General features: G+C 36.1%; 1 protein-coding gene across 7 annotated transcripts in view; it reads left to right on the forward strand.

Moving 5' to 3' along the window:
* SATB1 (SATB homeobox 1) overlaps positions 1–12,944 on the forward strand; it is a 96,098-nt gene that overhangs the window by 661 nt on the left and 82,493 nt on the right. For 5 of the 7 annotated variants that reach the window (XM_018576320.1, XM_018576336.1, XM_018576343.1 and 2 more), the window contains exons 2-5: positions 1,913–2,148; positions 4,459–4,635; positions 5,302–5,428; positions 6,184–6,307. In XM_018576320.1, the coding sequence (XP_018431822.1) occupies positions 1,938–2,148; positions 4,459–4,635; positions 5,302–5,428; positions 6,184–6,307 (639 nt within the window). In that variant the 5' untranslated portion in view covers positions 1,913–1,937. Of the gene's footprint in view, positions 1–1,908; positions 2,149–4,458; positions 4,636–5,301; positions 5,429–6,183; positions 6,308–12,944 lie in introns of all 7 variants that reach the window. The other 2 variants (XM_018576329.1, XM_018576367.1) reach the window with 2 other exon arrangements.

A 12,944-nucleotide genomic window follows, 5' to 3' on the forward strand; every position in this document is an offset into this window, starting at 1 on the left:
TATGCCTTCCAAAGCATGGGGCACTTCATTTCATCTAAAGAATGCTTTCCGCAACTTGTTTGTAGTCAGACTTGGAGGTGTGAAGTATTCCGCTGTATCCAGTTCCTGTTTCCTCCTTTCGATGACACACGGGTGGCCTGCCTGCTCATTGACAATGTGTCGGCTTGCTATGACTACAGCTGAGCCAGGGAGACAGCTCTTTGCTGACCCTGTGCCTGCAGTGAATGGGTTAAGGAGAACGAGGCTCTGCCTGACAGGGATAACTACAGATAATAGTCACCGCCTTGTGCTGTCATTGTGGGTACACTCCGCTCATCATTATTTGTAATTGAGATCTCGGTGAACTTTAGCCTTGGGCACAGTGTTTTGAATAGGGAGGGGGAGAATTCGATGGTTTATGCATGTTTGATTCCGATTTTGACACTAAATACATTGCGGGTAGTCCACAAATCAAGGAGCCCACTACGAGCACCGTGCCGGTCACATTTCTCCAAAATAGCTTCTAATTGGAGGGAATGTAGTGTCTGACACCCAGACATGACTTACATCATGACTGGAGCACTCGCACTTTGTCACTCCATAACTACTTCAGTCTTCCCTCTTATACCAAGATAGATTGGGATTTCAATTTTTGTGCTGTGCAGAGGTAGGGCATCAACGTTCAAGAGTGCAAGCCTGATGTATTTGAACCTGAGACCTTTTTAAAAATAAGTGTAATTAATAGACTTCAATGAAGCTTCGTTTATTAAGGAAGGTCTATAATTCACAGGGGAAGGTTAAGTCTTACACTTTGTCTTCTCATTATGCCTGGCTTCTACAGAAAGGACAAAATACGTTCTTTTGGTAATATTACATTTCCTACACAGCACTTGAAGCTTCCAAATACATGAGTTTAGAAGAAGCCAGACTGTGTAGGTGATGTGCAATGAAAACTGTAGCGATCAGACGTCCTACAACAAAGTTTCTGATGAGGCACTGGATACCTGTGTTGATAGTACATGGGAAGGATGCCGAATAATAAAAATATTGTCAGTAATGTACTAGGTGACATGTTTATTCATGTGAAGATGCCACTATGTTATGTGGCATGGCACAGGAGTCTTAGCAAATGTAAAAGTTTAAAGGTCCTCTTAGTGAACTCTGTAAGAACTGTTGTAGCAACAGCAGCAGGTGCATACATGTCCAAAGTAAGTCAGATTTAAAAAATGTTCACTGGGAATGAGTTATTGCACATAAATATTCATCTAAAAGTACTATCAGGTTATTAAATATATGTCTTGTACATACAAGGTTGCTTTTCACATAAACAGAGACCCCATGTGTCCCTTTCAGTCAATGTATTTATTATTTATTTAATTATTTATTCATTTTACTTTGTGATTTTTAAAAAAAAATTATGCCCTTGCAGTATTTAGGAAATTCAAATATTGCTGTTAGAGGGAATGAATGTAAAACCTTACCCAAAAAAAGTAAAAAAAAAAAAAAAAGCCACAGAGGTCTGTCTTCCCGAATCATGTAAATGGTTTTGTACAAATGTACATTTTTCCAGGGTGGCAGAACATTCCGTAAATAAATTGTTGCCTAAGGTGTGGTAAGCAGATTCGTGAATCAAAGCAGTGTCAATAGCTATGATGAGTAGACTTTCTAAACATAAATCAATATGTACAAGCTTTTGCAGGTGTTCATTATTTGTAGTCAGAAAAAAAACAAAAATGGGCTGGTTCTCTCTCTTAAGATGTGTGCTTCAACTAAATAGTCCAAGCAATGCATTGCATTTCATTTTTATGTCCATGAATGTATTCTGTACACTAGTAAAATTGGTTACTATTTGCATTTTTTTTCCTATGCTACAAAAGATGAGCGTGCCTCATAGATTTATAAACACTTTTTTTTTTTTTTTTAATTGAGCCAGGTGATCCTTAGAGGCGGGACTGAGCATGGATCATTCGAACGAGAACACTCAGGGGACAGAACATTCAGAAATGTCTAACAATGTAAGCGATCCAAAAGGTCCGCCAGCCAAAATAGCCCGCCTTGAGCAGAATGGAAGTCCTCTAGGAAGAGGAAGAGCAGGAAGCACAGGAGCAAAAATGCAAGGGATACCTCTTAGACATTCCGCTCATATGATGAGAAGCACTATCCGAAAAGGTAATATTCCTGAGATGTCTTCATTTTTTACTTTTCTTTTTTTTTTCCTTTCGTTTTAATGCTTGCTCTGCCAACCCCAAGTTGGACAGTGTAAAGTCTTTGGGTGCAAGGAAGAATAACTTAGCCACACTTGAAAACTGCAACAGTTATGATATGGAAACCTAAATAATGAGCTTATTATAGTTGCTTCCTTCAGGTTTGGAATGCACTGGGCATTATTCGTAGACAACTGATAATTTCAGCTACATAGTTGAAGGCATTGGAATTTCATTGTCTTCAATGTGTAACATTTATAATACAATCCTTCATTTTGCATTCCGTTTGGCGAAAACAAAGCATATATTGATCCTAAAATGAACAGACACAGCAGTTGGTATTGTTAGATCTCTATCTATTAAAATGGAAAAAGAGCACTTCAGCAAATTCTTTGGCCTCTGTTCATGATTACCCTATTTATTGATTGTTTGCCAAGAATGTATGCATCTTAAGAAAGCCAGGGCAGAACAAGCATTAAAAATAAAATTTATTATGGCTTTTCAGAGCGAGTGCATTAATATTGTACTGAGGAGCTGGGGCAAGGCTTTATAAAAAGGACTTTCTGACGCCTGCAAACATATAAGTTCTATAAATTCCTAAATAGGAGATTTAAGCTGCCTCTGGTAGTATGTGATATTTGCACAGCAAAGTTTAATGCCAGGACAGTTTTAGACAAGGATTCTACAGACTCACTGCTCCTTATGCAGACTTGTTATTTACATAGGCTCATAAATGTTCAGCAAACGCTCTAGCAGTGCCTTCAGGTTGGAATCATCTTATATTTTTAGCACTGACCAAAGCTTTCCTCTTTTTTAATGCTGGGCAGTTATAAAGTTGCTGGGCCAAGCTTTCAGTCAGATGGGAGCAGTTAATGCGAGAATACTGCTCTATAATGCTGATCACTTGAGGAAGGACAACACGTCACTCTGTGCTAATAACATGTATTCGCTCAGTGTTAAAGATATATGTGTGTAGCTTGATTTCTTTTTTATCCTCACTTCATCTCCCTTGCATTTTAGCAATGAGGGCTTCATGTAATGCATCGTTTATATATGATGCATCTTATTAATAAAATGAGTTGATCACAAGTCCACCTAAGGAGCAAGCTTTTAATTGTGCGAAGCTATAACCTCAATATTTCTTTCTAAAAAGACCCAAGCAGCATCTCATGTAGCATGTTTCAGACTCAGGGAGCTCTTGCATTGAATTGATTGTGATCTTTTCTGGCACAGATGAAGGGAACAAATGAGAGACTTGCGTAAGGTCACAAGGAGAGTTCACATAATGAATTGGGCTCCCCTCACCCACTTCAAAGACAGAGGAGTCCCTACTTAGCTACTCCTTCAGAAGAGAATAGCTACAGTCCTCCTACATGTTGAAAGAACAGTTCCTGATCTTAACCAGTTGAATACCAATGTCGTCTTACTGAGAAATAGATTTGGATTGACACCCAGACATCACTTTACTTGGATTATCAACGATAGGCAGCTTGTGTGAGATACTTACCAGGGTTGGTTTCAAGCAAAAAGTAATTTTATTATTTGTTATATCTTTGACGTTTTGAAAATTGTAAACCTTTAACATAATGTAATTATGAAATATTATATGATATTGTTAGTGTTTTATTAATGCACTTGTGACCAAGAGTTTTAGTACATTTTGCAGCACACTCACTACTAGCTTTAGTTTGTCGTACAACTTCATTCATACGGTGGCGTGTTCACAGTTTGTTCTTCGAAATATGTTATGATATTATAGTCCCCAACAGAAGACAGTAAACATGTTTCTTAAAATGAAAAAAAAAAAAAAAATTGGCAAAACATTTTCCTAAAATGATCGCTGTAGTGGAATGTAAGCATTGCCGCCAAAACCCTTGTCAGGAAATTGAAGAATGTGTTTCTATTACTTTTAAGGGGATCGCTTTGCTATCTTTATATTGAATTACATTCTAGTGGGTCACTGTGCCAGTAATTAGTAAAGTACACATTTTTTATTTATTGTATTGTTAATGAGATTTTTTTAATTTTTTTTTTGCACCCAGACTGAAGTTTTGAAATGTGATACCCCAGCGTTCCATTGATTAAATGAATTCAACTTCAGAAAAATAAAATACACTTCTTGTACATTTGTAGTATAGCTAAGATTTATTAACATGCCATTCGATTTACTTTAATTCTGTTCTTTGTTTTGGATTATTTTGTGTTTTTTTATTATTTTTATTAATTGTAGCTATTGTTAATAATGTTTGTTTGTTTACTCTTTTGATTCATGTAGGAAATATGCTTCCAGTTTTTTGCGTTGTGGAACATTATGAAAATTTCATTGAGTATGACTGCAAAGAGGAGCATGCAGAGTTTGTGTTGGTTAGGAAGGACATGCTTTTTAACCAGTTGATTGAAATGGCTCTACTGTCCCTTGGATATTCTCACAGCGCAGCTGCCCAAGCCAAAGGTAAATAATCAAGTCACAGCAAATGAGGAGGGGAAGGTGTTACACTGTTACTCAATACATGAATAAATGCTGATATATTTGAATATGGTTACTATTATTATTTTTACACTATTATTTTTTTGCAGCGAATAGTAAATAGCATGGCTAGTTTTAAGGGACTTAAGATGTTAGCACTGAATCATTAGCATGACTATTGACCTTAATAATATGGTCCACTGAGAATCTAGGGAGAAATGCTGAGCATATCTGAGCAGATGGAATGCTGAGAGTCAATTTGCATTTATGACTGAATACCTAGATGTGTTTCCTTTTTCAGTTTTCACATTTTTGTTATTATTTAGGCAGCGTAATTTGCTACTGACTCTTTCTTAAATATTTAAGTGTGAAACAGTTGACGCTCACTTTCTCTGCATTCATTAGACAGAGATGCTAGTATTTCGGTGCTTGCTAATTTATGCGGGTCAAGATGTATATTTCTCAATAATTATTGTTAAAGATATTGTCCTATTTTCCAGGCTTTTTCTATTCTGTGAAATACAATCGGTTAAATTTAAATTTGTTTTATTTGTATTTTAAATGTTATTTTAAAGCTCAGGGACTTTTTCTTTCTAGATCATTAACGTAGCATTAATTTTGAAAGTAATGCACATTATCTTTATGATGCAGGGCTGATCCAAGTTGGTAAATGGAATCCAGTTCCACTTTCCTGTGTTACAGATGCTCCTGATGCCACTGTAGCAGATATGCTACAAGATGTGTTTCATGTGGTCACACTGAAAATACAACTACATAGGTGAGTCATGATGTGTAGACTGCTTTGTTCCTTATCAGCTGCAAATGTCTTACCTTCCCTTATTACTTTTTTAATGGGGTGTGCTAATATACTTTCCTGGCACCAAAAGTTTTTTTAAAGCGACTGAAGCATTACTTTTACTCGTGTCTGACATACATTTAGTGCTCCTCCTTTTTTTTGTGTTTTTTTTTTTGTAACGTATGCTGTATATGCTGAATTATATTTAGCCAATTAATTCAATACATGCATTACAAATGGGTATTTTACATAAAATGTACTTAACAGAAAATATTTTTGCATATCCTGCACAAAGCCATCTGGGTACATTCTGTGAAAGAATGACTTCACCCTTCTTAATGTAATCTGGTATGTGATATATTTTTTTTTCCTTTTTAGTATTTTGCTTTTCTTCAGTCACAATTATAAAAAAAAAAGAAAGACTGATCTTAAGCCTGTTTCTCCTGATCACTTGTGAGAAGGCATTGCACCTTAAATTGTTTCACCAAGCGCATCAGAGCAGGAAGGTAGAAGTAACATGCAAAAATAGTCGCCACATGCAGCTGATGTATAATTCATGCATCAATACAGCAGATGTGTTGTATAAAGTAATTAACTAATCGGAACAATCAGGAGACCGAGAGCAATCTCCAGATGCATCTGCTTGATGCGCAAAATGAAATCTGTCTGTCTTAAAGGAATGTTCTGCAGCAGGATGCAGCCTTGTAATAATCCCTTCTCTAATCTGTCTCTAATAGTTGCCCCAAACTTGAAGACTTGCCTCCTGAGCAATGGTCCCACATAACAGTACGTAACGCTCTGAAGGACCTGCTGAAAGATATGAATCAGAGTTCACTGGCTAAGGAGTGCCCTCTGTCCCAGGTATCAGCCTTGAATGGTATTGAAAAACAATACTGCTATGTTGTCAAGCGTCCAATAACTGGCATGACCTCGATAATTGTAATGTGCTTGTTGCCACCTCTAGGAATTGTTCTTAGCAATGTACAGCGACTTCTAACACATGATCACATCTCATGCTGGATTGCACCTGCCATTCCCCTCCAGCATTGTGATGTAATTGCCACAGCACACTTTAGGTTTTCACGTTGTCCACAATAGTAGGAAAATATCTTGTACAAAAGCCTACACCCAAACAATGAATTATGCATGCAGCCTTAAAAAAAAGGTGAGAAAAAGATTCCTCATGGGACTCAGAATAATTACAAGCAACACAATTAGAATCCTGTCATATAATCTAATTAAAATATTCTAGTAATACAATCAGACCATTGAAATCTGTTGTTTTTTTAACTATGATCTGGTAGGACTTTGAGCTGATTTTGATCAGGCTTCAATTTGCCCCGATAAGGACTGTTTTGCCAAGTGAAATAGTTGTTTAGTTTCCTAATCTCCTTTTTTCCCCCCCCTTTTTTGTATATTTTGACTGCGCACTTGAAAGGATGTTTTATTGTCTTTTAAAAAAAGTTATATTTGCTTGCTTACATTAAAGAATAATGGTAAGATTTAAAGGGCAAGCCTTTGATATTTTAGGTCTCGTTCTGGGGCTTACCTACTATGCTAGTGTTTTGAAACAAATTTAAAATTGTGCTAATTTAAGCACTAGTGTGATCTACAGTTAAATGGATAGTGCTTAGCGACATACTTCACACTCTATTCATCCGCGCTGTCTTCCCTGTAGCTCTTGTATATTTACTATCTTATAGCAATTGTGTATTATCACAATATCTTTGCATTAGTTGCAAGTATATTTTTTAAAACCAGTTACAGCACAACACATCTTCATCTTCTCCACTATTTTGATAAAGTTATGGCACATTAATATTATTATTATTCAGAGCACATGCATTTTATAAATTATTCTTGCTTATATTATATTACTATTCTGATATTTAATTTTTAACTACTGGCCACAATTTGCTATTCACTTAACATATATAGGCATTCCACTTTTGGCAACTTTGTGTATTAATACAAAAATGTGTTGCAGGTGATTTGAATTGTTGTCCGGTTGCTGCTGCGCACAATATTTGTTTCTGTTCCACCAGTCTTATGGCTCCCATTCAATGATTTCTGGCCTGAAAATAATCAAAATTCTATTCACTGGTTACGAGCCATTCCATGTAGCTTTTATACAACTGCCACATTTGTAGCTACTGCAAAAAAAACAAAAAAACAGTGGGCGTTTGCTGCAGCCGCTCATGGAACCAACAGATAGGATTCGTTCCATTTTTTCCCCCCTTCTAGTAATACAACAAAGTAAAATCATGAAAACGGAAACCTTTTTTGAATAGTATGAATGTTCCTTACCTGATTATCTTCAGGTAAAGTGAATTTGTTCCCACTCTTATTGAAAGAGAGAGAGACTATTATTTTTATTTTTTATTACTCTGGTGGATTGAACTGGATTTCTAATGGGGTATGCAAATGATTTGACTCTTTATTTAGTCTTTGAATATGCTTTCATTAATATTTTCATAATTAAAGCACTCTTTTGATCATAATTTTTAGGTAAATGATTTAACTAGCTGAATAGCCTTCTTTTGTGGAATGGATTTCACCGTTTTCAGACATTTGTTTTCAAGAGCATACAAGGTGCTCTTCACTTAAGGAAAGGTGGCAAAGCAGTCCACCCATATTTTAGGAAGCTATGACAATGCCTATTTTGCCCTACAGACCATGAATTTGAGTCTAAGCCAGGAAATCTGCCCGTAATTTTTGTGTTTTTGTTTTAAATGGTTTAAACCCATGCCTCGCTTTCCATACATAGTCACCCATGTTTGTTTCCACTGTTGGCCCATAGTGGTAAAGAATTTCACTCTTGCGTTTACATTTATATCCAAGCGATCAATATTTTTTTTTAATGGTATTTCATTTGATTATGAAACTGATTCATTTCCATATATTTTAATTTTTTTAATACAAAAATGGAACTGCTCCATTTTTTAGGTTTTGTGCTTGTAGTCTCCATCATATATGTAAAATTAAACTTTTAGGGTTTAAAAAAAAATATTTCTTAGCAAATCAGTCAAGGAATTAAAGATTTGGATAACAGCTATAGGATTTAATAATTAACCGTATGCTGGTAATCTAGTATATTAAGTTGTATCCAGCACAAAGAATACTGTAATAGCAGATGCTAAATAGCACAAATGTGATAAATACACATGTTCTTTTTTTTTTTTTTTTTAAAAAGCCATTGCTGAGTATCATTTGTGCTATTATTACATTGCTTGCTATTAGGTTCATAACTGTCCAGCAGCTTAGCATCACACATTCTTGCACAATATATAAGCAGCAGAATAGCTTGATGTTTTAACTGGGTGGTATAATCCATTGCCTTCCTATAGTAATCTATATGTTCACTTGACAATACATTAGTATCTGATTTCTTTTTAAATGGAAAGCTTAATGGAAGGAAAATTACAGTTCTTTCTATCCAAGTATCCAAGTGGAATAGTCGAAGGTTGCTTATGGGCTGCAACACCAGCAGATAAGTTCCGTTCAAACTTTCCAGCGTTTTGTCTTGAAATTACAAACACCAAATGGGCTTTCTATTTATGTATCAGTAGTCTTTTTTTTTATAATATCGCAGTGTGTAACTTTTAAAAAGAAACCATGCCAATTTGTAATTTTGCATACACTAGCCTTTGTTATATAATAGAATATTAGCTCATACAATTATTTGTAGTATCATGTACAGGTTCTGTTTTTTTTTTTTTACCTAGTTGTAGCCATAGGAAAAAAAAGTTTGCTCATGAGTCAGTTAAAATGTTCCCTTCTATTTGCTAGACCTCATTTTATAACATTCATTAAAATAATGTTTACTTTGGTATTTTACAATTATAGTCTACTCCTCTCCATCAGCAGTATAATTAATGCTGGTAGTTATTTATGTTTGTCAGAGTGAATGTATGTTTAGGTTCAGTTTAGTGAACAGAGCAGTTTTCACCTGGGATTTAGCCTTGCAGTGTTGTACTGTACACATGGGCTGTATAGCCTACAGGGTAGATACATAGCCACCTACCTAGAGCTAGAAATGGAACAGTAAGGTGGATAGAAGGTAAATTATGTAATATATTTACCTGTCACCTATCGTAAAGTGGTGAACAAAAGATTATTATGCATAGGGGTTACTATTCGTTTTTGCCACCGGAATAGGAAAAGATTTTGGAGCTCACAATACGTTTTTATGCCAATGGTAAGCTTACTACACCTCACAGTTAGTTATAGTAGTAGTCATAGATACTAACTGTCAATCCCATTATTCAGTTTGCCAGCCTAAGTCCCTTATAAGTTGAGGGAATTGATTCATCATTGTCTGTTCAAATGTAAGACCTGTGGCAATTAACATGTCATCGAAAGTTAGACCAGGGACACCAAAATCCAATTTGTAACAGACCTCTCAGGATTATTTTGTCAGATAAGGAATTCCAGCAGTCAGGGTGTATGGTCCTGATTTCATAATGATTGCATTGCTATACACAGCTTTACATATATCTAACCCATTTTTGCATTATACTACAGTAGTTGAGCAGTACCTTGTAATATTTACATGAAAGGGTCCGTGTACCCAAACGTAATATAGTTGTAGGTAGAGGTTGGCATGATAAAATGACTCAGAGGGTGATTCAACACATGTTCACCCGCAACTGTAATATATGTTTTGGCTGGGTAGGCTACTTAAAGTGACACTAAATTCAGGAGTTAAACCAAAAATACATTCAAGTTCCCTAACTATTAACATAAATGCAGCTTATTTGTGCATCACTCTGCTGTAGACTTCAAATAGTCTGAATTGGTGCCTACACTGTTCTTCCTTCTGGAGGGGGGCTACTTTTGTTCCCCATGGCCCCTGTGTGTGTTGTAAAGTAGCCACCGCTCCAAAATCACTGCTGTGATAGACAACAATCCCATGTTTAGTTTACTAGTCTGCATTGAGATTGTTGTCTATCACAGGAGTGAGCTTGGAGTGGTGGCTACCTCACAACACACACAGGGACCATGGGGAACAAAAGTAGTTGCCCTACAGAAGGAAGGACAGTGTCAGCACCAATTTAGAGCTGGTTTGAGGATCTACAGCCAGGGGATACACGAATAAGCTACATTTTTGTTAATAGTTAAGGTACTTGAAAGCATTTTTAAGATTTAACTCCTGAGTTTAGCTTCACTTTAATATAATATACTAAGCACCCTTTTGTATTGCTCAGTAAAATAAATCCTTTCATATTGTCAAAAGTAGGGAAAAGTAGTATAAAAAGCAGAAATTATTTGTGGCTGCATCAGGCGACCATGGTGTTATGAAAGACAACTGAAAAATATGTGATTTATATTGGGAGTTTTACTTTTAAGATAAAGATTAAATCCACAAATATGAATTATTGAATTGTAACAAGAAAAGGTGACATAATAAGCTGTAACCGTTATGTACATGCTCACTCTTGGCACACTGTTTTTCCCTGTGCATTGCCCATTAAGGACTAAAATTAAGAGATAGGACATACATGTTCTGTTGTCATGTGACCGTTAGTGCCACAGTGACCACATGGTGAACTGCACCCAATTAATTTTTGTGGTGACAACATTTATCACTGTCAATGATTGCTAAAACACTGAGCACAAATTGCATTTTGTACAGTTCTCTTTGTACTGAAACATGCAGCCCCTTTTAGATGAATTGACCACTGTTCATTTTGTGGTTATTGTGGGCAAACACAGCCTAGTAAGTCCATGTAGACCCTAAATAATCTAATCTAATTATTTGCTTCAGATTCTACAATACATTTGTATATATGATTACAGGTGACATTATGTGACGTTATCAGTGTCAAAGTAATCTGGAATTATTTTTAATGACCTTACTAATTTGTCTATCTGCACATTCTCCCAGAACTGCCTTATTGATTGTCTTCATGGGGCATTATGAAGTTATTGAAAAAGAGAAGGGAAACCACCAGAGTGAAGTTTAGACTTTTAAACAATGACCAATTATGGCCACGGTGTCACCATTGGCCAGTCATGTTTTACTTTTGTGATTTTGTGGCCACACATGATGCGGTAAAGCAACAATTATGCAGGTACAAACAACAACTGTGCTATTCTGTCCCATTAAACTGCTCAGTCTGCATGCACACTGTACATGTACTTTAATAATGACTTTGTCTGTGGGCAATATTTTAGATGCATTGCCCTGAGCTGTCACGACTTGTCTTGCAGAGTTGTAAAGTCTTGGTTTTACAGAGCCATATAATTTCCTGGTATAAATTATAATGGACAAGTTGTAGAAATTTGTAGCCACACAGATGGGTGAAGTATCGACGTCTGTGATACGGGAGAAATATTGCTTTTTCTAATGTCCAGATTACACTGTTTAAACAGTTTTGACATCTGTCTTTAAATTTTTTTGGAAGGGAAGACTTTGCAAAGAACCATTTTGCAAAGTGTTCTCCATTTCAGCCTTCCTTTTACCTGTATTATGAAAGCAGATGGTCTGCCTGTCTCTTGAATATTTATAACGATCGAAAACAATCTCTTGCTATTCACCCTTAGGCTTATGAGATGTCAGGACTGTTCTGGTTGGGAAAAAAAAAAATCATCTTGGGTGTTTACAGAGAGAGGATTACATTAAGCTGAAAGGACTATACATTTTCGAGTTTAATATTTGTCCATCAGCTGTTTAATCGTATTTAGATAATTGTGTAAATAAGTTGTTTCACTCGTTGCCCTCTCTACTTTATAGAGCTTGAAATCTTTAAACACTAGTAAACCAGATTTGTAAATATGTTTTTTTTCCCCGCAGTGTTTATTTTGCTTCCAAAGCGCTATGAAAAAAAAAACTGTTTTCCTTGTTTGGGTAAATCAGATGGAAATTTTTTTTTCTGCACCTCCCACGCTAGTTTTGGATAACTACAAATGATTTAATTCCATCTCTGTTTCAGTCATTTGTTAATGGCATTGTACTTCTTCCCATGGAAGAAGTAACTTTGTTGATTACTGTGGCATATTGTTTGGTCTTGTAAAACCTATGGAAATCAATGTTTAACGTAAATTAAAAAAACAAAATGTAAACCGTAACAATTAACATATATTATTTGCTCACCTGGTAAAAAAATACCATTGGAAGCATTTCCGTTACCTAAAAAAAAAAAGAGAAAAAAATGCCCGTTGATCCTGCCAAAAATCTAGTAAGCTGATATCTACCTGTACTGTCTGTCTGTGCGACACTCTTATCAGCTAGCATTGTTCACAGCTGTCTCTGGGGACTGCAAAATACCTCCTCTGTATTCTGTAGTCTTGTCCTTGGGCGACAATGTTGCTCTTCTGTAGATAATGTACAGTGAGTGAGTGTTATAACCTTAGGACAGAAAGTGTGATACTGGCAGAATCATCAGGTGAAACTAAAAATAGAAAAAAGCTTTTAAAAAGAGAAACAATGCAGCCACCACAGGACTCGTAAACTGCCAGATATGCATGGGGGGGGGGGGGGGGGGTTGGGGGGGGG

Source organism: Nanorana parkeri, unplaced genomic scaffold (assembly GCF_000935625.1).
Source record: "Nanorana parkeri isolate BGI_ZX_2015 unplaced genomic scaffold, ASM93562v1 scaffold4, whole genome shotgun sequence".
Lineage (NCBI taxonomy): Eukaryota > Metazoa > Chordata > Amphibia > Anura > Dicroglossidae > Nanorana > Nanorana parkeri.